Source organism: Danio aesculapii, chromosome 20, assembly GCF_903798145.1.
Source record: "Danio aesculapii chromosome 20, fDanAes4.1, whole genome shotgun sequence".
Lineage (NCBI taxonomy): Eukaryota > Metazoa > Chordata > Actinopteri > Cypriniformes > Danionidae > Danio > Danio aesculapii.
This window is the reverse complement of record NC_079454.1, coordinates 54,067,205-54,092,752: the sequence shown is the minus strand read 5'-3', so window position 1 is coordinate 54,092,752 and position 25,548 is coordinate 54,067,205. Positions and strand designations below refer to the sequence as shown.

Genomic DNA, 25,548 nt, shown 5'->3' with positions numbered 1-25,548 from the left:
ACATAAATGTGTGTGTGTTTCTGTGTGTGTGTGTTTCTGTGTGTGTGTGAGAATAATGTTCAATGTTGTGCTGGAGCTTGAGGGGCGGAGTGTGTGTGTGTGTGTGTGTGTGTGTGTCTAGAGTTACAGAAGATTGTGGGAGGAGGCAGAAGGGTGTGTGTGCGTCTCAGTGACGTGTGTGTTTTTTCCCCTCCGCTCAGAGACACTGGAGGAGCAGCGGCGGCTGGAGGACATGTTTCCAGAAGCAGAGAAACTGAACACAAGACCACAGGACTGAATGAACACACACACATGGAGAACAGAAGAGCAGGATCTACAGCGGATGACGGAGGTGCGTGATAATACACACACACACACTGCAGATATTACCTTCAGACTTCATGCATGAACTAACAGTAATGAAATAGACTTATTATTGGTGATGGGTAAAGTTACTTGGTTAGAATGATGCATCAGTAGTTAATGCTAGCTGATGTATTTACTAACATTAAACTATTGTGCATAATCGTGTGCTGCATTTATTAATCATAGTTCAACATTTACTAATGCATTGCTAATATGCAAAGTTGTGCTCAATAGTTAATGCACTGAGTTAACTCTCCCTTATTCAGTAAGGAATGCGTCCGCTATGCAGTTAAACACTCCTCTTTTTAGATCATTCTACCATGTTTATATTTGAGTATTTATTTTATTGCATGTTTGATTTTCTCTGTTGTTGTAGCGCTTTAGGTTTTAAAAGTGCATTAGAAATAAAGCATATTATTATTATTAATATTTGTTAATTTTAAGGAAAGTAGTGTGAAAGTGTGTTATATTATATTTGCCATTTTTTTATTAAGATTATATTATAGTGTATAACTTTTAAAAGTAACTTTGCCCAGCACTGTTTGCTATAGTATTTATTATCTCAGCTGCATGACAAAGTAATACCATAAGGTTGTATTTGTTAATGTTAGATATTTTATTTACTAACATGAACAAACAATGAACAATGATATTTGGTTAAAGGTATTACGGTCATTCATGTATACAGTCTTATGCAAAAATTTGGACCCCCTCTTTGGCTGCATAATTATGTGCTCTTTCTTTATAAGGCAAGGCAAGTTTATTTATATAGCACATTTCATACACAGTGGCAATTCAAAGTGCTTTAGATAAACAGGAATAAAAGAGACAAGTATAAGAGAAATAAAAACTAATAATAAAAATGTTAAAAAATTAAAATAAAATAAAACAAATAAGCATAAAAACAGATAAAAAGTGTTATAAAAGAATGAAAAAAAGAGACAAACATAATAGTGTTTGTAATAGTGAATGTAACTGGAGTCAGTGTAAAGACCTGAGGACAGGTGTGATGTGCTCTGATTTCCTGGTTCTGGTCAGAATCCTGGCCGCAGCGTTCTGGATGAGCTGTAACTGTCTGACTGTCTTTTTGGGAAGGCCAGTGAGGAGGCCATTACAGTAATCCACCCTGCTGCTGATAAAGGCATGAACAAGTTTCTCTAAGTCTTCACTGGAAACAAAGCATCTAATTCTTGCAATGTTTTTGAGATGATAGTATGCTGATTTACTGACTGCTTTGACATGACTATTAAAACTCAGATCTGACTCCAGAGTCACACCAAGATTCTTGACCTTATGTTTTGTTGTTTGACCCTTAGAGCCAAGGTACGCATTCACCTTGAGAACCTCATCTCTGTTCCCAAACGCGATCACTTCAGTTTTCTCTTTGTTTAATTGAAGAAAGTTTTGGCACATCCAACTGTTAATTTCATCAATGCATTGGCAGAGGGTGTCAATGGGGCTGTAGTCATTAGGCAGTAAGGCTAGGTAGATCTGAGTGTCATCAGCATAGCTGTGGTATAAGAGAAGATCGCAGTTGAATTCCAGTCGGTTTCTAGAGAAATCTATATAATGTGATGTTTTACAGTTAGAAATATGTAGTGTAGAACTATTGAGATGTGTGAAATTAAACTGAAACTGATAAATAGGCTATGCAAAAGTTTGGGCACCCTCTCTTTAGTGTGGATTTCACAACCTGTAGTCACTTACTACAACACAACATTGATTTGAGTGACTCAGTGAACGTTAACAATCCTAACACAGGAGCAACCAATCATGAAGTAGGATATTTAAGATAGCTGACGGCTAGTTGTGCTTCTCCTTATTGTGAACCTGAATGTAACAACATGGAAACCTCAAAAGAACATCCTAATGACCTAAACACTGGGATAATTCTTCAACTTGAATTAGGAGAAGGATGCAAGAAGCTATCACACAGTTTTAAAGCCTCTATCCCCACAGTCGGAGATATAGTAAGTAAATGGAAGGCCACAGGAACAGTTCTTGTGCTGGACCAAGAAAAATATCTAAAAGGCAAAGGTGGAGAATGGTTAGAGTGGTCACAGACAAACCACAGACCACCTCCAAAGAGTTTCAGGAAGATCTTTCTGCTGATTATGTCATTGTACGTCGCTCCACAGTCCAGAGCGCTCTTCACACAGAACTGTGTAATGGAAGGTGATGCAGAACAAGCCTTTTCTGTGTTTTACCAATGAGAAGAGTCATTTGAGGCATGCAAAGGCTCATCTGGACAAGCCTGAATCATTTTGGAGAAATATACTGTGGACAGATGCCACAAGCATAGGCAATTTGCATGACGGAAAAACAACACAGCATTCCAGGAGAAGAACCTGCTCCCTACTGTAAGATATGGTGGAGGGTCCATCATGCTGTGCTGATGTGTGGAAAGCTCAGGTACTGCCAACCTTATCAGAGTTGATGGTCGCATGGATTCCATCCAGTATCAGCAAATCTGAAGAACAATGTTCAGGAATCAGTCAAGAGGCTGAAGTTACGACAGGGTTGGATGTTTCAGCAGGACAGTGACCCAAAGCACAGTTCCAGATCTACCAGGGAATTCATGCTTAGACACGATACAATGATCTTGAATGGCCATCACAGTCCCCAGACTTGAACATCATTAAAAATCTATGGGTTGATTTGAAAAGGGCTGTTCACGCTCGGCACCCATCAAACCTGACTGAAGAGTCTCTGTAAGGAAGAATAGCCCAAAATGCCTTCAGCAAGAATTCAGAGACTTATTCTTGACTGTAGGTAGCGTCTACAGGCTGTCGTTTCAGCAAAAGGTGGCTCTACAACAGGCTGATGCCATTATTCTGTTGGGGTGCCCACATTTTTGCACCTGTCGGTTTGTGTTAGGACTTAAATTGCATTGCATCTGTTGATTAAATAAATGTTATGTCTGAACTGAAATGTTGCTTTTTCCATCGAGTATAAAATATACCCAAAGGAAACTGTTATTTTGAAAGGCCAGCAGGTTATGGCTGCAATTATGAAAATGATCAGGGGTGACCAAACTTTTGCATAAGACTGTAGATGAAATACTGTGACAAATTCCACATGAAAAAATACTGAAGTAATTTATAGTAAATATTTCAGTGCTTTTGAACCATTCTAGTGGATTATATTGTATATAATTGTATATAACATAGTATCTACGACTCTTGGTCCAGCATACTGTAGTATGTCCATGCTCGGTTAAACATCACTTATACTCAATTATTTTAAAAAGTTATTTATATTAATTATGTCTTCAGCTGGGGAGACGCAGTAGATAGTGCTGTCGCCTCACAGCAAGAAGATCACTGGTTCGAGCCTCGGCTGGGTCATTTGGCATTTCTGTGTGGAGTTTGCATGTTCTCACTGTGTTCGCATGGGTTTCCTCCGGGTGCTCCGGTTTCCCCCACAAGTCCAAAGACATGCGGTACAGGTGAATTGGAAAGGCTAAATTGCCCGTAGTGTATGAGTGTAAATGAGTGTGTGTATGGGTGTTTCCCAGAGATGGGTTGCAGCTGGAAGGGCATCCGCTGCGTAAAACATGTGCTGGATAAGTTGGTGGTTCATTCCGCTGTGTCGCCCCCAGATTAATAAAGGGACTAAGCTGAAAAGAAAATGAATGAATGAATGTCTTCAGCTGCACACTGTAAAATATATCAGTTAATTGGCAGTTTTCAGTATTTTGTGATTCATTTTTTTGTATTTTTCTCCATGTATTTCTGCTTTTGAGTTGCATTATGGGATGTTGATCATTCTTCCAACAACATTTAACCTTGAAACGTTTAAAAAGTGACTTTTAAAGTCTTTCTAATAGTCTGCACTCTCAGAAATAAAGGTACGCGAGCTGTCACTGGGGTGGTACCTTTTTGAAAGGTACACATTTGTACTTAAAGGGTTTATATTGGTACCTTAAAAGTATGCCTTAGTACCTAAAAAGTTTAAGAGGAACACTTTTGTACTTTTTAGGTACTAATATGTACCCTTGAGGTACTAATATGGACCTTTAAGTTCCAAATGTGTACCTTTTGAAAAAGTACCACCCCAGTGACATCTCGTGTACCTTTATTTCTGAGTGTGCAGGTCTATATTGTCTGGGTTGGTGTTGTATATTACACTACAGAAACCTTGTAATAAACTGCAGCACATTTTCTGTTATTCTACACACTTATCTCTCTACATATTATTTCTTATATATTATTTTAAACGTCTAAAATGTCAATAAAAGTCACAGTGTTAAACTGTAGAGTTGCATTTTCATCATCAAAAGTGAACAGAGCAGAGATCAACATTGCAACACAGGCTCATTCTGAAAGCGTAGCCCTGGATACATTTCTGGAGAGCATGAATTATGTAGCCAGAGGTACTTATGGCTGCATTTCATTTTAAAACGAATGCTACGGGGCAGCATGACGCCGTTCCTTTTCACACTACCAGCTGACCGCTTACCTCTGTGTGGACAGCTTTTCCACTGATACCAGTTTGCCCAGTAGCTCACCATGTACATCGGCAGACTTGAGACACAGAGCGGAGTTGACCACGATCACAGGGTTCGAGTCTGGCAAAGAATGGGTCCAGAAAGCAGAAAAAACAAAAAACAGAAGTAAAAATAATTAAATAAACAAGTAAATAACAGGGTGAAACTGTGCTAAGATCTGAAAAAAGGGTAATAATCAGCAAGCTTTTCTTTTTCTGGATTGTTTTATGAGAGTGTATGTGTTTGAATGAGTGTGTGGTCTTGTGTATGGGTGTTTCCCAGAGATGGGTTGCAGCTGGAAGGGCATCCGCTGCGTAAAACATATGCTGGATAAGTTGGCGGTTCATTCCGCTGTGGCACCCCCAGATTAATAAAGGGACTGCATTTCATTTTAAAACGAATGCTACGGGGCAGCATGGCGCAGTTCCTTTTCACACTACCAGCTGACCGCTTACCTCTGTGTGGACAGCTTTTCCACTGATACCAGTTTGCCCAGTAGCTCACCATGTACATCGGCATGCTTGAGACACAGAGCGGAGTTGACCACGATCACAGGGTTCGAGTCTGGCAAAGAATGGTTCCAGAAAGCAGGTAAGACAAAAACAAAAGCAAAAAAAATTAAATAAACAAGTAAATAACAGGGTGAAACTGTGCTAAGATCTGAAAAAAGGGTAATAATCAGCGAGCTTTTCTTTTTCTGGATTGTTTTATAAAACACTGTCGGTTGGGTTCAGGCAGGGGTGTCCAAATTCCTTCCTGGAGGGCCGGTGTCCTGGAGAGTTTAGCTCCAACTTGCTCCAACACACCTGAACCAGCTAATCAAGCTCTTACTAGATATACTAGAAACTTCCTGGCAGGTGTGTTAAAGCAAGTGGGAACTAAACTTAGCAGGACACCGGCCCTCCAGGAACACCCCTGGGTTTAGGGAAGGGTGTGATTGGGTCAATCGGGCTTTTGAAAACTCTATTGGTTGGTTTAGGGAAGGTGGAGGGTGGGTCAATCGGACGGTCAGTCGGTCAGTCAGTCAGTCAGTCAACAGCGGCCTCTGGTGGATTTATGTGAGAACAGCAGGCATGAATGGCACTCGTGAGAGAAATTTGAGATGTAAAAAAAAAAGTGTACACAGCGCCCTCTGGTGGATTGACGGAAACAAAAACTGCGGAAAAACATAGCTCCTGAGACATATTTGGTGCTCTCCAGAAATGTATATAGGGGTACATTTTCAGAATGAGCCTGGGTCACCAACATACCATATTGCAATTCACAGCTGTAAATAAACCAAAAACACCCAAACTGTTCATTAGCAGATATTGTTTACAGTGTATAATCGCTGTATAAATGTAACCTGTAAGAGTATGGTGTGTTCAGATGTATGGTGACGGATGGAGACGGTAGCAGAATGTGCTCCTATATGAAGAGGATGAGGACGAGGAAGAGTCTCCTGCTGCGTGTGTGTGGGTTGCTGACTCTGCTGTGCGTGTGCGTGAGTCTGACGGCCTGGAGCAGCACACACACACTCCACCAACACACAGCAGAGCGCAGGAATCAGGAGGAGAGTGACCTGAAGAGCACATCTACCTGCTGCTCACCACACAAACAACACAGACCCGTGAGTGCTGGATCACTGTCATAATTATCAGAATTAGGGCTGGGCAAAAAAACGAATCACGGTTATATTAATATGAAAAGAAATAAAAAACGGTGCCGTTCATGCAGATTTTAATAACAGTTGTCATGAGCATCTAAATCTGCCTCATATTCAGGTGTCATGATCATAAGGGTTTCATAACAGTCTTGTGAACACCGCTTTATGTAAAGTGTTGCCCTCGTTTCTTCCACATCAGGATCAGAATCTCATCTGATGGACAAATAAAGTAGCTGGAGACAGAATGTAAATCAGGTCCAGCACACAGATCAAACACGCTTCTGTTCTCCGGTTTCTGCCACTCGTCACAGAGAGTCTGAAACAGCAGCTCATTCATGTATCCTGCTCCTCTGACCTCCACACAACACGCCTGCATTTTAAACAGAGGCTGTTGAGGCTCTTGTTTAGGCATGGGACGATCAGAGATATATAGAGTTGGTCAGAATTATTAGCCCCCCTTTGAATTTTTATTTCTCTTTTAAATATTTTCCAAATGATGTTGAACAGATTCAGGAAATGTTCACAGTATGTCTGATAATATTTGTTCTTCTGGAGAAAGTCTTATTTTTTTATTTCAGCTAGAATAAAAGCAGCTTTTAATAGTTTTAAAGCCATTTTAAGGTCAATATTATTAGACCCTTTAAGCTATATTTTTTCAATAATCTCCAGAACAAACCATCATTATACAATAACTTGCCTAATTACCCTAACCTGCCTAGTTAACCTAATTACCCTAGTGAAGCCTTTAAATGTCACTTTAAGCTGTTTAGAAGTGTCTTGAAGAATATCTAGTCTAATATTATTTACTGTCATCATGACAAAGAGAAAATAAATCAGTTATTAGAGATGAGTTATTAACACTATTATGATTAGAAATGTGTTGAAGAAATCTGCTTTCTGTTAAACAGAAATTGGGGGAAAACATAAAAAGGGGGGGTAATAATTCAGGGGGGCTAATAATTCTGACTTCAACTGTACACTGTGTGAAGTGATTTTAAGTTATAACACACAGTTAAACACATATTTTGCAAACTACACAAAACCAGGCAACACTTTTAATTACACTTACATGTTCTGATCTGGAAGAAGAAGAAACTGGTCCATTTGAACTGTAACAGTTACTGACAAAGTCCCTGTCAAAGTCCCATACATAATAGTCTCTGCTGCTTCTTCCTCTAATAGCAAATGGCTGGCGAGTCCCGCTCTGCAGCGCAGGTTATTGTATAAATCATCAGAGAAATGACAGGAACAAACACAGCACACGGTTGGCTATACTGTGGTATTGTGAAAATTAACTCTAACCGTTTATTCCCCTCTGAATCTCCATCTATCAGTGATCATCATCTTCACATCATGATCAGTCCTGTGATCCCCTGCGCGTTCACGTTTTTTTTCCCAGAACCAGCAGTTCATATTTGGTGATGTACCTTTTCAACATCAACATAATCAGGCAAAAGATCCAAATCCAATTCATTTCCTCGACTCTTGAGTCGACTATTTCCCTAAAGAATCAATAGTTTTAAAGAAGGTGCACTTTTAGATTTAACCCTCAGCTGGATGTGTTCATTCACTCAGAGCTGTGTGACATACTGTATGAAGATCATTTTCTAAAACCCATAATAGGGGCTCTTTCCATTTACCTGCATTTCGTTGCCTTGTACTTGTACATGTGAGATGACAATAAATTGAATCTAATCTAATCTAATCTAATATAATTTAATATAAGTTTCATTACAGATTTATCTTTGAGATGCAAAATGTAGCTAGAATCACCCTTACAGAAACTAGTTTGTACCATAATTCACAGAACCAACCCTGAACACAGTCAGTTTTAAACTTTATAGCGCACGACACCACCTTAGTATAAATAGCAAGGGAAACCCTCATAATGCACAAACATCTGTAAATAAAAGCATAACAATATCTCAGTTATAATAACCCTGGTGTGTACTGACCTTTAGCAGATCTACAGATCTACAGCTAATATTTAGATTCACCATATCTCTTCTCTTCAACAGTCCAGATGCTGCGCTCGTGTTGAGTCGCGTTTGTTTGACATTTCTAAGAGGCGCTGGAGAAACGCAGCGCTGATAAACAACACGGCGGATCTGGAACTGATTAAAGTCCAGAAACAGAGAAAGAAAGAAAACAGCTGGAAACTTCGGCAGCTCGACTCGGTCATTTTCCTTTGGCTTATTATTCTGGGGTCACCACAACGGAATGAACTGCCAACTATTCCAGCATATGTTTTACACAGTTGATGCCCTTCCAGCTGCAACCTAGTACTGGGAAACACCCATACACACTCATTCACACACACACTCATACATTTCGGCCAATTTAGTTCATCAATACCATTACAGCGCATGTGTTTGGACTTGTGGGGGAATGTGTGTGTGTTTTTTATATATTGCTATGTCAGCAACCTTGGCTATTTTCATAGCAAGAACATTTCAATAATAAATAAACAATTAACAACAACAAACAAATGAATACACAAGTTAAATAAGATGTTTAGTGTTAATACTTGATAAGAATTCTACCATTTTTACTGGTGTCGCTTTGCTAAAAATGTCCTCAAGAGAGTTCATTTCATAAAGAAAGGCTTCTGGAAGCATTAAAAGCAGGACAGTCCAGTCAAATGTGTCGTGCAGTAAGGGGAGTTGTGCAGCACAAACACTAAGTGGGGTCTTCATCTTTAAGTAAAGGCGTGAGTTAATCTTGTGTGTCCAATACGACATCTGTTAAAAATCACTAGATCAAATCAAGTCTTAAAATGTCTGTTTGAGATGTCAGGTTGTATTTCATGTCATTTATTAATTTCTAATGAATCCCACTCCTCTTGCTACTTATTTAAAATGTAAACGTTGATAAGAGGTCTCATCTCTGATGGAGGAATTTGGCATTTGTTCACCACTTGCTTCAAAGCATGTTTAGCAGCTGCTTCAGCTCGCTCATTTCCTGAAAGCCTGACATATTCTGGAATCCAGCTAAAGATGATGTGATAAAACTGATTTTGTAGATGGTGAACTTTCAGTAAAATATTATCAATCAAAGGATGGTCACTTTTGGTAGATTCCATCACTTGGAGGCAGGATTTGGAGTCTGTAAAAATATTAGATTTCTTTTGTTGGGCATTTACTATATACTCCAATTGATGGACAGACGAATATAAAGATGGACAGACAGACAGACAGACAGACAGACAGACAGACAGACAGATAGATAGACAGATAGATAGACAGATAGATAGACAGACAGATAGATAGATAGATAGATAGATAGATAGATAGATAGATAGATAGATAGATAGATAGATAGATAGATAGATAGATCGATAGATAGATCGATAGATAGATAGATAGATAGATAGATAGATAGACAGAATCTTAGGTCAGTCAAGAATAAAAATAAAAAAAAAGCAATGCTCACCTTGTGTGTGTGTGCGTGCGTGCAGGTGCTGCGGTGGAGGATTGATCTGGAGCCGTGGGCCAATGGGACGCCTGCTTTACAGGAGGAGGCGCAGCGATTCCTCTCATACATCTCCACACCACAGGTCCAGTCCATCTGCTGACACACACACACACGCGCACGCACGCACGCACGCACGCACGCACGCACGCTGATAAATTATTGTAGGTCTTTTTCCAATATTTTTTTTTACAGAGAAAAAAATCCCATATAAAATACTGCAGTAATTTATATTAAATACTGTAGGGTTTTTGAACAATACTATAGTAAAGCACTTGAATTAATCTACTGTGGTGATTCTACAGTTGTTATGGGAGCACAACAACTACAGTAATATAAACAAATGACCCAATACTGTGGTTTTCAGCAACTATAGGGTATATTATACTTCAATACGTAACTGTTTACTCTAGTAAAAACTACTAGAGTATACTAAAGTATACTATAGTGTTGATTACAGTTTATCAGTTCACTATAGTTCATACTACAGTATGCTGGAGCATTCATTAACATAGAGTTGATGATACTATTACACACATACATATACATCTATCTATCTATCTATCTATCTATCTATCTATCTATCTATATATATATATATATATATATATATATATATATACACACACACACACGCACATATACCATACATATATATATATATATATATATATATATATATATATATATATATATATATATATATATATATATATATATGTATATATGCACAGTTGAAGTAAGAATTATTAGCTCCCTTTGAGTTTTTTTTCCTCTTTACTAAATATTTCCCAAATGATGTTGAACAGATTCAGCAAATGTTCACAGTATGTCTGATAATATTTTTTCTTCTGGAGAAAGTCTTATTTGTTTTATTTCAGCTAGAATAAAAGCAGTTTTTAATTTTTTAAACACCATTTTAAGGTCAATATTATTAGCCCCTTTAGGCTAGCTTTCAATAGTCTCCAGAACAAACCATCATTATACAATAACTCGCCTAATTACCCTAACCTGCCTAGTTACCCTAATTACCCTAGTTAAGCCTTTAAATGTCACTTTAAGCTGTATAGAAGTGTCTTGAAGAATATCTAGTCTAATATTATTTACTGTCATCATGACAAAGAGAAAATAAATCAGTTATTAGAGATGAGTTATTAAAACTATTATGATTAGAAATGTGTTGAAGAAATCTGCTCTCCGTTAAACAGAAAAATAAATAGGGGGGCTAATAGTTCTGACTTCAACTGTGTGTATGTGTGTGTGTACATATATATATATATATATATACACACACACACACACACACACACACTAGTATCTTGAAATATATATCTGGTAAAATGTTATGTTCTGTCCATTACTTTGATTGTATAACCAAATACAATTCATTATTAATCCAGATAATGATAAACAATGATTTGTGTGTGTGTGTGTGTGTGTGTGTACGTGTAGGTGTCATGTGATGCACACAGAGAGGGTTATGGGCCGTGGACTCTGTGTTTGGACCAGAGGTTCAGTCTGGCTCAGCGGATCCGATCCAAACACTGCCGCGTCTACTCACTCAGGTTACACACATCAACACCATGCACATTAACACACATCTATAGTCATAAACACTGAGCTGCAGACTGACTGAGACACCGCTCACGATCATTCAGCAGAAAATCACACAATGACAAGTAAACACTCTTAAACAGTCCAATATTCATAATCATTAATACTTTTTACACATTACTAAACAGCGGCAGGATATATTATTTCTAAAACTGAACTGATTTTAGAATAAATTTTAAACAGTATATATATACACATGAGCAATATCACACGAGTAGCAGTGTGATATGGCTGTATATCAGCACTTGTGGGAGGCGTGCGTTGGCTTAGTGTCCCACCATTGCTGATATACAGCCATATGGCACTGCTACTCGTGTGATATTGCGTTTATACAACAGTTTGACGGCATAATCGTGTATATAAAAAAGGAAATCAACCACTGAGTGTCTAAAAAACCCTTTTGTATGAGGAACTACTTTCTTCCACCACTCATTCACATCTGCAGCTGACGTCAGAACAGCAGAAGCCGCTGCTCATTCACCAACATCACTGTAGAGCTAGTGTTTGAATGATTCTCTAGCGTAATGTCTAAAGTGATGACAGAACAGCTGATTTTGCTCACATTTTAAGATTATAAGGCTGAACAGCATGAAATACCATCAGTCTACAGAGATTTCCCAGTATTTCTCTGCTGCAATTGGGAGATCACAATGATTAACCCTGAGAAAGCCAAAGCAAAGCAAACACTAGCAGATTACTGTTGTGTTTGCGATAAGGGAAAACGCTAAACACATGCAGGCATTTCTTCTTTCTTTCTGTTTAGTCACTTAACTAGTCTGCAGTTGCAAAAACGGGAGACTCATTAGAAACAGATGGCCAACCAAAAAGTAACTCAGGGTAACACAAAGAGTGACCAACACAAAATACACACATTCCTGATAATGTGAGTCCCATCTCACACTTAACACACCACAATTACTACTGTATTGTATAAACACAGCACTACAACATACAAGAGAGAGAGATCGACTTAGAATGTCACTTACCAGTTTAATAAAGATTTGATCAGCTGCAGTTAGAAATGACGCAGGTTTTTCTCTTCTAAGGGCTTATTATGCGGTCTGTCGCCATCTTGGGGATAGACAACGTCAACTGTATTTGGTCTCCTCAGTGACAGGCTAATGGCCGCCGATGCGCTGTCTCTCAGAAATAATAAATATTTAAAATAGGCACTATATATATATATATATATATATATATATATATATATATATATATATATATATATATATATATATATATATATATATATATATATATATATATACATATACACAGGGGCGTCGCTAGACCCAATTACGCCAGTGCCCCAGTAAATGCTTTGAGATATGATTTACTTTATATGCAAGTGCATTTATCAAGAGTGGTCATCCCGGAATAAAGACGTTATTCTCTATGTGCAACTGAACCAACGCTGGTGAAAGCAATGTGTTTAATCAAACTGCAAACTGACAAGCGGACTGACGCATCTTCGCGTGTGCGCAGAGAACCCGCTCGCCTGTCGCACTTGCTGCTCCTCTGCAGGTGCGAGTCTCTGTAGTTAACATGTATGCTAAAAAAAAATTGCTGCTCATGCTTTGTAAAACCGTTGAAACAGCCTTTTTTTATCTTGCAAGTCGACAAAACTAATGTTTAAATACGATGGTGATGTTAAGCATGCCTCCTGATAGATTTTTTTGTGTGAAGCAAAAAGAAGGGATGAGGAGTCAGGGAGGTAAGACTTAATAAACCTACCGTTAATTCTCTGCCATGTGTCAAGTCTACAACAGATAATCCTATAACACATCTTTTTTTGTATTCTATTGAACTGTCAGTAGAATTTCATTCAAACGAAATTAATATTCATGCAAAAGATTTAATCTTTTAAATGATCTTAGCATATCACTCCAGTTACTTTGAATGTTTTATATGTTGTTACAGACATACAGTGTCATCCTGCAACTGTTTTGCAGCATATGAAATGTCCCAAACATTATTTTAACTGTACAAAATAGGGGGAAAAAATGTTGTTTTTACTCTCTGATAGTCAAAGCAAGTAAAAAAAAATGTACATGTTATATATGCATTAAAAACAGTCAGGAAAAAGTGTTTTATGTCAATTCGGACTATGAGTCCACATATATAGACATCATTTTTTTCTAAAAGTACATCGTATTAAAAGATGATACTAAGATTTTTATTCTAATTAGGTTCCAAAAAGCCCAAATAGCAAAGAGAAATAAAAAATGCATTAAAAAAAACACCTTGAGCCTTAAGAGGTTATATAGCCACTTAAGAGCTCAAATGTGCTGTCCACACGTATGTTTACATTGTTTTCCAGTCACAATTAAGATTATTTAGATTAATAATTGTATAATAACAATAATACTTTGATTTATAATAAATATTTGTTTTGTATTTATAATATATACATATATATTTTTTATTTTATTATTATTTTCTTTTTTTTTGGGGGGGTTTTATTTATATACTAAAACTAAACATTTTGCTGATTGTAATATACAGAAATTATACGAAAACTTTATTCTACAAAAAAATGTAAAAGCTGCAGCTTAGCTCTACTAAACTAACCAAAGCTTAACTAAACACTATATAAATCAAAATCACAAGTAATTAAAAGCCTGAAACTAAAATAAAGAGTGAGATTATAAATGATACCATTTAGATTTTTACACTTTTGATGAATAAATGCAGTCTTGTTGTGCATTAAACACCGACTCTGAACTCCTGAATCAGTCAGACGCTGTCCCCTCTCTCTCTGTGTGTGTGTGTGTGCTGTTTGAACATGCAGCTGGAGCCGCCTCTGACTTATTAGACTTAATTAATGGAGCGGAAACCAACAGGTACAAACCTGAGCACATACACATTACACACGCACGCTGACAGACACAACTCACAGACAGACAGATGTATACATACACAGATACACTCATAAACACGCAACTCTCATGCAGACAGACAAACACAGAAAATATATAAATATATATATATACGCATATATACACACACACACACACACACACACCTCAGTGTGAAGGTCGCGTCCGGATTCATTATTCATTCATTCTCTAGGACTTCCTGTGCTTTACTGAATCAGCATATTCTACTGCTCATCTGTGTGTGTGTGTGTGTGTGTGTGTGTGTGTGTGTGTGTGTGTGTGTGTGTGTGTGTTCATGTTTAATAAGAATAAATCATGCACTTTTGTCCAAAGAGATTTAGAATAAAACCAATTTGGGCACAGACTGATGTGTGTGTATACGGGAATGTGCCTGCTGTGTGTGTATACGGGAATGTGCCTGCTGTGTGTGTGTGTGGTTGTGTATGTCTGTATATATGAAAGTGTCTGATGTGTACTCATGCATATGTGTGTGTGTGTGTGTGTGTGTGTGTGTGTGTGTGTGTGTGTGTGTATATATGAATGTGTCTCATGCGTATATGTCTGATGGGTGTGTATGTGTTTGTGTGTGTATGTATTAATGTCCCTAGTGTATGTGTATGTATATATGTGTGTGTGTATATATATATATATATATATGGGTCTGGTGTGTGTGTGTGGTTGTGTGTCTGTATATATGAACGTGCCTGATGTGTACTCATGCATATGTGTGTGTGCGTATATATGACTTTGTCTCATGCGTATATGTCTGATGGGTGTGTGTGTGTGTGTATGTATTAATGCCCCTAGTGTATGTATATGTGTGTTTGTGTGTGTATATATATATATATATATATATATATATATATGAATTTATCTAATGTGTGTGTGTACGTGTTAATGTGTGCATCTGTGTCTGAATATATGAATGTGTCTGATGTATGTGTATGTATATAAATATATATAATGTATATATGAATGTGTGTGTATCTGATGTGTGTATGTATGTATGTATATCCTCCTCAGCTGATGTTGTGGAGTGTCCTCTGGCCTCATCCAATTGATGTGTGTGTGTGTGTGTGTGTGTGTTTCTGATGTGTGTTTGTGTGTGTGTAGGCTGGGATCCTCCTCAGCTGATGCTGTGGAGTGTGCTCTGGCCTCCTCCGGCTGATGTGTGTGTATCTGATGTGTGTGTGTGTGTGTGTGTGTAGGCTGGGCTCATCTTCAGCTGATGTTGTGGAGCGTGCTCTGGCCTCCTCCGGCTGATGTGTGTGTATCTGATGTGTGTGTGTGTGTAGGCTGGGCTCATCTTCAGCTGATGTTGTGGAGCGTGCTCTGGCCTCGTCCGGCTGTGACGTCCACTGTTTCGACCCCAGCATCAGCTCCGCTCACCTGCAGCAGCAGCAGCACCTGTGGCTGCATCGCCTCTCAGTGGACTGGAGAGACCCCAATCCTGCCGTCCCCCCACACAGAGCGCACAGCAACAGCAGGAAGCTCAAGAACATCCTCAACCACTTCGGCCACAGACAGGTCAGCAGCACTGGAAAACAAAAACAGACATACACACACACGCACACACACACACACACACACACACAAACACACAAATGAAAGCAAATCTATTCACCCTTATGAGCTGTAAACCTGTGCGTTCACATACCCTGCCGTACAGGTGCAGTTCACTGTCAGAATGCAGTTGTTCTGCTTGGTGATGATCACCCAGGTCGTGTTCAGCTCCGTCTTCTGTCCTTGTCTTTGGCTAGGCAGAACCTCAGTTTTTAGCTCAACATAGTGTTGAATCTGGTCATCATGGAGCATTATTTCTTGCACATGCAATCATTCATTCATTATTTTTCTTTGCCCCAACCCAACACTGGCAAACACCCATACACTCTTGCATTCACACACACACACACACACACACACACACTCATACACTACGGCCAATTTAGTTGATCAATTCCCCTATAGCGCATGTGTTTGGACTGTGGGGGAAACCGGAGGAAACCCACACCAACACTGGGAGAACATACAAACTCCACATAGAAACAGTCCGGGCTCAAACCAGTGACCTTCTTGCTGTGAGGCGATCGTGCTACCCACTGTGCCGCCGTGACACCCCCAATCGGGATTTTTTTTTTTTTTATTTGATTCAAAGATGATATAATTCATGCATAAATGCATTTAAATAATCTAAATATTAAAACGTTCTAGTATTTAAGATGCTGATGAGTGTTAAACACAAGAGTCTCGTGAAAAGGCTCCATATTAATTATTTGAATACGCTTTACAATAAGGTTATATTAGTAAATGTTAGTTAGTGCATTTACTAACATGAATAAACAGTGAACAACACATTTACTTCATGTGTTGGATGATTTAATGTAATTTAACCGTGGAAAAACAATTGAAGAATTAGCAGAAATGTATATAAATGTCAGACTTTTGTCTAAATCAAACACTGACTCCATATACAGACATACACTAGCTGACAGTAGTCTTGTGGCCTATCCAAGTTTTAGGAACACAAATAATAACTGGACTTCTAGTTGATGATTTGGTGTTAGAAGTGTCTTATATGAAAGGTAAAGGCCTCTAGATGAGGCTTATTTGAGCACAATAAAATCTGATCATGTCTTGATTATTAATGATTTGATTAGGACAGTAAGGTCTGACTCTGCTTAGACTAAAGTCTGCTCACTGAACCTTCAATAATGTCCAGTATAGAATATGTGCTCATGCTGCAGTGGAAACAGAATGAATATTGTGTCTGACTCCATCATGAGCTTGGAGGACTGCATCCATACATCTCTGACATGACTTAAATCACTGATTAATAAAGTCATCTGGAATGGTGAAGAAAGCCTTCTTGCTGGACTCCCAGAGTTCATCAAGAGTCTTTGTGTTCATCTTCAACGCCTCCTCCTTCATCTTACCCCAGACGTGCTCAATAATGTTCATGTCTGGTGACTGGGCTGGCCAATCCTGGAGCACCTTCTTCGCTTTCAGGAGCTTTGATGTGGAGGCTGAAGTATGAGAAGGAGCGCTATCCTGCTGGAGAATTTGCCCTCTCATGTGGTTTGTAATGTAATGGGCAGCACAAATGTCTTGATACCTCAGGCTGTTGATGTTGATCATCCACTCTGCAGGTCTCTCGCACGCCCCCATACTGAATGAACCCCAAACCATGATTTCCCCTTCACCAACCTTGACTGATTTCTGTGAGAATCTTGGCTCCTTGCGGGTTCCAGTAGGTCTTCTGCAGGATCTGTGATCTGAAAAATCCACTTTCTGGCTTCTAGTAAATTAAATCTAAATATACACTATATATTTAGATTTATATATATATATATATATATATATATATATATATATATATATATATATATATATATATATATATATATATATATATATATAAATATATATATATTTAATATGCTTTAAGTAAATCTAATCATGGTGGCTTGAGAAAGCTAACATACTGTTATACTACATGAACTTCATATCCCTCTTCTTCTGAGACTGATTTTTATATGCATCTCCTCCTAGACCGTTCGTCCCACAACCACTAAACTTACTCCAAACTGCTCTGACTCGGGTTGCTATATCTTTTCCAACTGATCCGACTTACGGTTTTCCCAAAACTGACCCAGGGACTTCGAAAAAGTCCCATTGACTTAACATTGGACCAAACTTTATGACCTCATAACTTTGTACCAGATTGTCATAGAGACTTAAGTTTGGGCTCATTTAACTCAGACTAGCAATCTGCCAATCACTGATGACCTTTCAAATTACTAGCCACACCCTAGCAACAACTTACAGCACCCTTGCAACTGTCCCATAGACTTCCATTGTAAAAAAAACTGCCATTGACTTTACATTGGAAGTACTAACAACATATCAATATACTAACTACTAACAATATACTAACAATATACTAACAAACATACTAATCATACTAGCAACATGCTAATTCATGCTAACAACATGCTAGTTTATTAAATTCACCTTTATTTGTATAGCGCTTTTACAATGTAGATTATACTATGTAGTTTATACTAGAAACATGCTAGCAACATACTAATTCATACTAGAACCATGCTAACGACATACTAATTTATGCTAGAAACATGCTAGCAACAAATACATAAAATAAATCATTTAAAATAATAAGATCAACTTAAAGTTCCAGATTGCACATGACAAATGACCCCACAGACCAGACATCTCTCCTGCGAACCAGAGATTACAGCAGAAGTCGAGAAATCATCTAAAACAGCAACGCTCATGCATTAATCCATCAGTGATGAATAACATATCAAAAGATGAACTTCACTTCCCTGAAGCCGTGAAGAACTCCCTCATGTTTATTCATCCTGTCCTAAACTGACTTCCTGATCCTCTGTGTGCATGAGCAAGTGTCAATCCTGCAGTTACAGCATCTGTTTCACACACATACACACACACACACACACACACACACACACACACACTGAAACAGAGAAGCTAATGAATTCATTACGCCAGCAGCAGATTTGACAAAATTATGACTCATGATTTGCATATTCATGAGCTGAAGGAGCCAAGAATCATCTCCGCTTCATTATTATTTATATAAACTTATGCAATGCTTGGATCTGATTGGCTGATGGTCGCTCTCAGGTGTTTGTTTATTGTCAGATAAAGCCACAGCTAAAGTAGTTCCGGCAGGTTTTGAGCGCATTACAGCTCGATATCACTCCGCTGAATGATTTGAGTTAATACGCAGTCACAAATCACATCAGAACACAACAGAAGCATTATTATTGCTATTATAATGATTCAGTGAGCGATAATCAGTTATTATTGTAGTGACAATAATACAGGGTGGTTACAGGGTGAGAGGGTCAGACAGGCAGGGGTTAACCGGAGCAAACAGCAATTAAAGAGGTCATGTGTCTGTGTGGGGGTAAATAGTGTGAGTGTATATGTACATGTGTGGAGTGTGTGTGACAGTGCAAGTATGTGTATAATTGTAAGTGTGTGCAAGTTAGTATGTATGTGTAACAGTGCGAGTATGTGCAAGTGTATGTGTGATGGTGCAAGTGTGTGTGTGACAGTACGAGTGCGAATGTTTGTATGAGTGTGAATATGTGTGTGTGTGTGTGTGTATATATATATATATATATATATATATATATATATATATATATATATATATATATATATATATATATATATATATATATATAAATATATATATATGTATATGTATGTATGTATGTATGTATGTATGTATGTGTGTGTAGGTGTGACAGTACGAGTCAGGGGCGCCCCCAAGTGGCCGTTACCCACCCCTGGGTAAACTCTGGTCATACCAATATGATTTTGCTGTTGACATTATTAATTTAAATGTACTTATGTAAATTGCCAATATTTCAATAAATAAATAAATAAAATGCAGCCACTAAATTATTGTTGGTGCCACTGACATAGCTGATTCACTACCTCTCCCCCTCAGCGCTGGTTCAACGCTGGTGAAAGCAAACTGACGCATGCGCGCAGAAACCATCCTGTGTGAATCCCGGTTGTTTACATGCACTCCGATAAAATACGCGCCGCTCATGTGCCGTGAAACCGGAGTAACAACCTTTTGTGCAGAGGTGTCGGCATTCAGGGAGTTTTGCTAGTCGACTAAAGTTTATATAATATGATGGTGATGATGTAACTTTCACTAAGCATGGCTTTAAAGCAGAAAGGAGGGATAAAGAGTCAGGAAGGTAAGACTTCACAACATTAATTCTCGGCCATGAGTCGGCTCAAAGACAACAGATAATTCCATAAAACATTATTTTGTATTCTTTAAAATTGTCATAATTAATATTCATGCAAAAGGTTTCTTAAGTGATCTTAGCATATCACTCCAGTAACATTTAGGATTGAATTCTGTTATTTATTTAGAATAATAACTGTATAATAATATTATTACTAATTGTATTTATTTAGAATAATTATAAATAAATTGTTATATTTATTGAATAAAAATCTAATAATTTAAGGGGGGTGGGGGGTGTATGGGGTATTCGCCCAGGGTGTCATTTAAACTAGAACCACCACTGCCCTACCCGATTAACGTTGACAGCAGGCACACACCTTCAATAGACAGCAGCAATTTAATATTTACCTGAAGATACATCAATAGAGAAACTGCATTAATAATGTTGTGGCTCAAAAAGGGATATGGATAAATGATATTATTATGGTCTGTATAGTGAGTGAGTGTGTGTGTGTGTGTGTGTGTGTGTGTGTGTGTGTATGTGTATAGTAAAGCCTTTTGTTCAGTTTGTTCATTTGTTTTATTAACTAACTCATTAATCTTCATTAATTTTAGACATGGCATATACTGTATGCTGTACAATAAAAGTGTGAAAAATATCTGAACAGATATTTATAGATATGAAAAGTGTTTTTAAACTAAATATTGATCTTTATTTGTTTATTGTTTATTTGATTTTAATTATTTCAAGGAAAAAATTGCAATATTTCATTCATTCATTTTCTTTTCGGCTTAGTCCCTTTATTAATCTGGGGTCGCCACAGCGGAATGAACTTATCCAGCACATGTTTTACGCAGCGAATGCCCTGCCAGCTGCAACCCATCTCTGGGAAACACCCGCACACACTCACTCACTACGGACAATTTAGCCTACCCAATTCACCTGTACCGCATGTCTTTGGACTGTGGGGGAAACCAGAGCACCCGGATGAAACCCACACAAACCCAGGGAGAACATGCAAACTCCACACAGAAACACCAACTGACCCAGCTGAGGCTCGAACCAGCAACCTTCTTGCTGTGAGGCGACAGCACTCCCTACTGCGCCACTGCGTCGCCCTGCAATATTTTAAAAGTAATTAATTAAATGAATTAAAATCATATTAATTCATTTACCAGAAACTAAAATATAACATTACACTGACTTCATTATTTCTTTGTGCCACCCCAAGATTTGATGCGGCCTCTTCTGGCCACCCCTAAGAACATTTTCTGGGGACGCCACTGGTACGAGTATGTGTGTGCGTGTGTTTCTGGGTCATGCAGTAGAGCTGTAGTGTGTGTGTGTGTGTGTGTGTGTGTGTGTGTGTGTGTGTTCTTGTGTCCACCTTCAGCAGCTCGTCCTCGACTCTGTCCTACTTTCTCTCGTCCTCCTTTAAGACTCCTCAAGCCCTGTTCTTCACTTCTACATGCTCTCATTTACTGCAGGAGCTGAAGCACTTCCTCACACAACACAGAGACCATGACAAGTGTTTCTACAATCAACTGCTGGTGCTGTGGACAGATCAGATTCATTTTTCTTTTCCGCTTGGTCTCTTTATTTATCAGGGGTCGCCACAGCGGAATGAACCGCCAACTGTTCCAGCACATTTTACACAGCGGATGCCCTTCCATTTGCAACCCAACACTGGGAAACACCCATTCGCACTTATAAACTACAGCCAATTTAGTTGATCAATTCCCCTATAGCGCATGTGTTTGGACTGTGAGGGAAACCGGAGCACCCGGAGGAAACCCACACCAACACAGGGAGAACATGCAAATTTAGATTTAGTTCTAAACTTGTGTAGGACTTCCCTATTATTTAGCAAACCCTTTATTTTAACGTGTCTGTTGAACAGTTTCATGCAATTAAATCTTTAAAAGGGCTTAAATTAGTTTAACTCCACTTTGCAATGTCAGTCTATAGCATGCTTTACTGTTGCACAGTAGATTGTGTTACAGTACATGGTGCTCAGCTGTATAGCAAATAAGTAATGACATATGACTAGCAAATGATAAGGTGTTATCTTGTAAAATGTGAACTCGCACAGAGGAATTTAAGCAAAAACGTATGTAAAAAATTAAAGTTCGCTTAACTTCAAGGTAGGGGTGGGCGATATGACCTAAAATTAATATCACGGTATTTTTCATCTGAACGGTGACGGTATAATATCATGGTATTACTTTCAATAGCAAAATAATATACATCTCAAGGAAGAACGGACAAAAGAAAGTCTCACTTCTATCACTCTTTAAAAGTTTTGGTTTGGGTCATTTTAAATGCTCAGTCTCGTTATGAGCTGATCTTCATTTCTCTGTGTTGGTGGAATAAAGCAGGCGAGTCAGCCGCACCAATTTATGAGCAGACAGAGCAGGATTCTCATGATGACCACCAGCGCAATACTGCTCTTTGTTATGAGCCGTAGTTTCAGAGTAAACTTAGTAAAGGTGAGTTTCTTTGGCGATGATGTGTACAGAGTTAGATTTTATATTTAGCGGACATTTGCGCTGAACACGCGGTGAATGCAACGCATCGAGATTCGGGCACCTTCTCCGAAAACACTCGATTGATCTCAGCTGGCGGATCAACATTTACCTCATGTCATGATCGCTGTCATCTGCGCCATTATTATTATTATTATAACTTTAGGTGAGGTTTGCAAACCTGTGCACTTTTCACTCTTCAGCCGTTTGCATTTCCTGCAGTAACAAAAGCTCCCTGTTATCTGACAGCGGGAAGCGTTGAGTGACTGACAGCTAATATGAACCAATACAGCAGCAGGGTAGAGCGATTCAGCAAGTTTTTAGAGAAAATTAAATCAGATTGCACTACAACCATTATATTCAGACACACAAATGCTCCCAAATATATTATGAGGGCGCATAGATTACATTTCGGGCGCTCATGCGACCAAAATGGTTGCAATTTCGAGCCCTGTAGTATAAGGACATGTATTCAGACCACAACTGAACGTTTGAAGAAAATTGAATGCCTTATTATTTAGAATTAGCTATTATTGATGTAAATGCAGCCGTTCAAGGCGCATAATTGATTTATTACGGTATTGACGGTATTAGAAAATCCATGTCGTGGCGCAATGTCACACCGGTGATGACTATGACACCGGTGTACCGTCCACCCCTACTTCAAGGCAGTTTGGTTAGAATGCGACTCTCTGATAAGCGGAGATAGCGCTACAGCATCAGTACATCCTTACAGTAAGAAATAACCACATGGCTGAACGACATCTTGAATGAAGCAGTGTTTGTTTTGTGGGACAGGTACACTGTAAATGGCTGCTGTCATGATGATCGCGGCAGACAACAGTGCACGTGAACCTAGCGCATTTTCAAATGAGTGTGAGTGAGATATTTTCCAAAAAGAAATGTCCCTTAATCACATTCTCATCTTCTTTTTATCAGTTAACAAAATATATTTTGATTATAGTTGTCGTCATCAATTTTTATTTACTTTTCATCACTAGAAACTTTTTCATCACAAAAAATGACAGAAATGAACACTGCACAGATTGCATTATTATATCTTTGTTCTTTTTCATTCTTTTATAACCTGTTTAAACACATTTGAATCTGTTTTGAATTATTTTCTTGCCTCTTTTATTCTTGTTTATGAACTGTAAAGCTCTGAGTTACCACAGTGTGTGAAATGTGCTATAGAAATAAACTTGCCTTGTTCTCAGGTGGACGTGCTGAAGGTGGACGTGGCGGGAGCAGAGTGGGCTCTTCTGGAGAATCTGATCCTGGATCAGGTGCTAGAGGTGGTGGGCGTCCTCCTGCTGGAGCTGCACCTGCACTGGCCCGGGTTCGAGGTGGGCGGGGACGAGCCGGCGGTGCTGCGCTATTGGTTCAGCCTGATGCGGGAGCTTGAGCGCGCTCACTTCCGCCTCTACCACAGCTTCAGCGACCCCAGCAAACCACACATCATCCTGCACCGAAACCTCCAGAACGCCAGTGGATCCTTCAGCCTGGGCTGGGTCAACACTCGCTTCCAGCCGCAGGAATGAGCAGAACACACTGCATTCAAGAGGTTTTTTAATAGTCGATGATTGATGCAATCTCAGTTGTAACATAAAGAGGGGGCAGGGCATTGAGTAGCTCCTCCCACTTTATGTAAACAATCCAATATGTATAGATATATATATATATATATATTGTTTATACATTCAGTTTATACATTCAGTCATTATAATACATTCAGTTAAATAGACTCAAGCATTCATTCAGTTGTTGAAGCATGAAAACAAGATGAAAGACTGTTTAAACACAAGCGCCATCAGGATCAGCAGGCGAAAACAAAAACTCTATTGAAAATACTGGGGTTAATTAAAATATCATATTTTGAAGACATGGCAGGGGAATAAAATGTAATGCAGAGCTTCTTCTCCGGTCTGAAAGCCACTTTATATTGTATATCTATCAGGCAGTGAAGGTCACAGATTTTTAAAGAAAACAGACCTTAATTGTGGAGATATTATAATGGAAAGACATGGAGAGGCTGGCTGGCTGAAAGTAAAAGTCTGTGTGCATATACACCATTAACCAAACTGAACTTTCCTTTTTCTAAAAGCATCAGGAGAAAATCGTATAAATCACAGGCTATAATGTCTCTATGATCTATTTAGGCTTAAGATGTTTTTGAGAAAAGCAGCACAGGATTGTTGTATAATCATATTTTTATTACAGTATTTATTTTACAGAACTTTCAGAATGGTAATGGCTGAACTCCTGTCTGGCCAAAATTATGTAAACATCCTAAAAAAACAGAATAAAAATATTGAAAACAGAGTCGAGCACGGACTGAATTCCTGAAGAATATAATAATAAGAACAAAACCTCTCTGTGAGACAGCAGCCTTTCCTCCTCTGTCTTTATTATCTGATGTTTCTTCATCCATCCAGAGGTTCCTGGAGGATCCCTGGAGCTTGGAAAAGAGTCAGGAAGCTGACAGATATTTAATTAAAAAATACTTTCAGGGGGAGAAAAATATCATGTTAAATAAAAGAGGAGAAGCTTTGGGTTATGAACATTACTCACTGTCATTCCTCAAACCTGCACCATCTACTACTAATTTACATTCCCAGATGTCATTCATTCATTTATTTTCCTTCAGCTTAATCCCTGACTAATCAGGGGTCACCACTGCAGAATGACCCACCAACTACCAACTATCCAGCCGCATTCCTAGATTGTTACTTTTTGGTTCTTTGAATGTTCTGGGAACATTACTCATTGGTTCACAAAACAGACCCTGTAATGTTTTGACCGTCCCTGTAATGCTTTGACA

At 38.5% G+C, this 25,548-nt stretch overlaps 1 protein-coding gene across 2 annotated transcripts; it reads left to right on the top strand.

The window, feature by feature from the left end:
* The first annotated feature begins 203 nt into the window (after nucleotides 1–203).
* mettl24 (methyltransferase like 24) lies at nucleotides 204–24,988 on the top strand. 2 transcript variants are annotated; one of them, XM_056445537.1, is made up of 6 exons: nucleotides 204–331; nucleotides 6,203–6,443; nucleotides 9,937–10,035; nucleotides 11,403–11,515; nucleotides 15,739–15,970; nucleotides 23,945–24,988. In XM_056445537.1, the coding sequence occupies exons 2-6, from the start codon at nucleotides 6,207–6,209 to the stop codon at nucleotides 24,266–24,268; spliced, it is 1,005 nt and encodes a 334-aa protein (XP_056301512.1). In that variant the 5' UTR covers nucleotides 204–331; nucleotides 6,203–6,206; the 3' UTR covers nucleotides 24,269–24,988. The 2 variants fall into 2 exon arrangements, with proteins under 2 accessions (XP_056301512.1, XP_056301513.1); XM_056445538.1 differs by lacking the exon at nucleotides 6,203–6,443.
* The last annotated feature ends 560 nt before the right edge of the window (nucleotides 24,989–25,548 follow it).

Bases quoted from the DNA above. Each gene is read 5' to 3' on its own strand.
- mettl24 (XM_056445537.1), top strand. From the start codon at position 6,207: ATGGTGACGGATGGAGACGGTAGCAGAATGTGCTCCTATATGAAGAGG. The intron at 6,444-9,936 runs GTGAGTGCTGGA...GCGTGCGTGCAG, and splicing joins CACACAAACAACACAGACCC to GTGCTGCGGTGGAGGATTGA. The intron at 11,516-15,738 runs GTTACACACATC...GTGTGTGTGTAG, and splicing joins TGCCGCGTCTACTCACTCAG to GCTGGGCTCATCTTCAGCTG.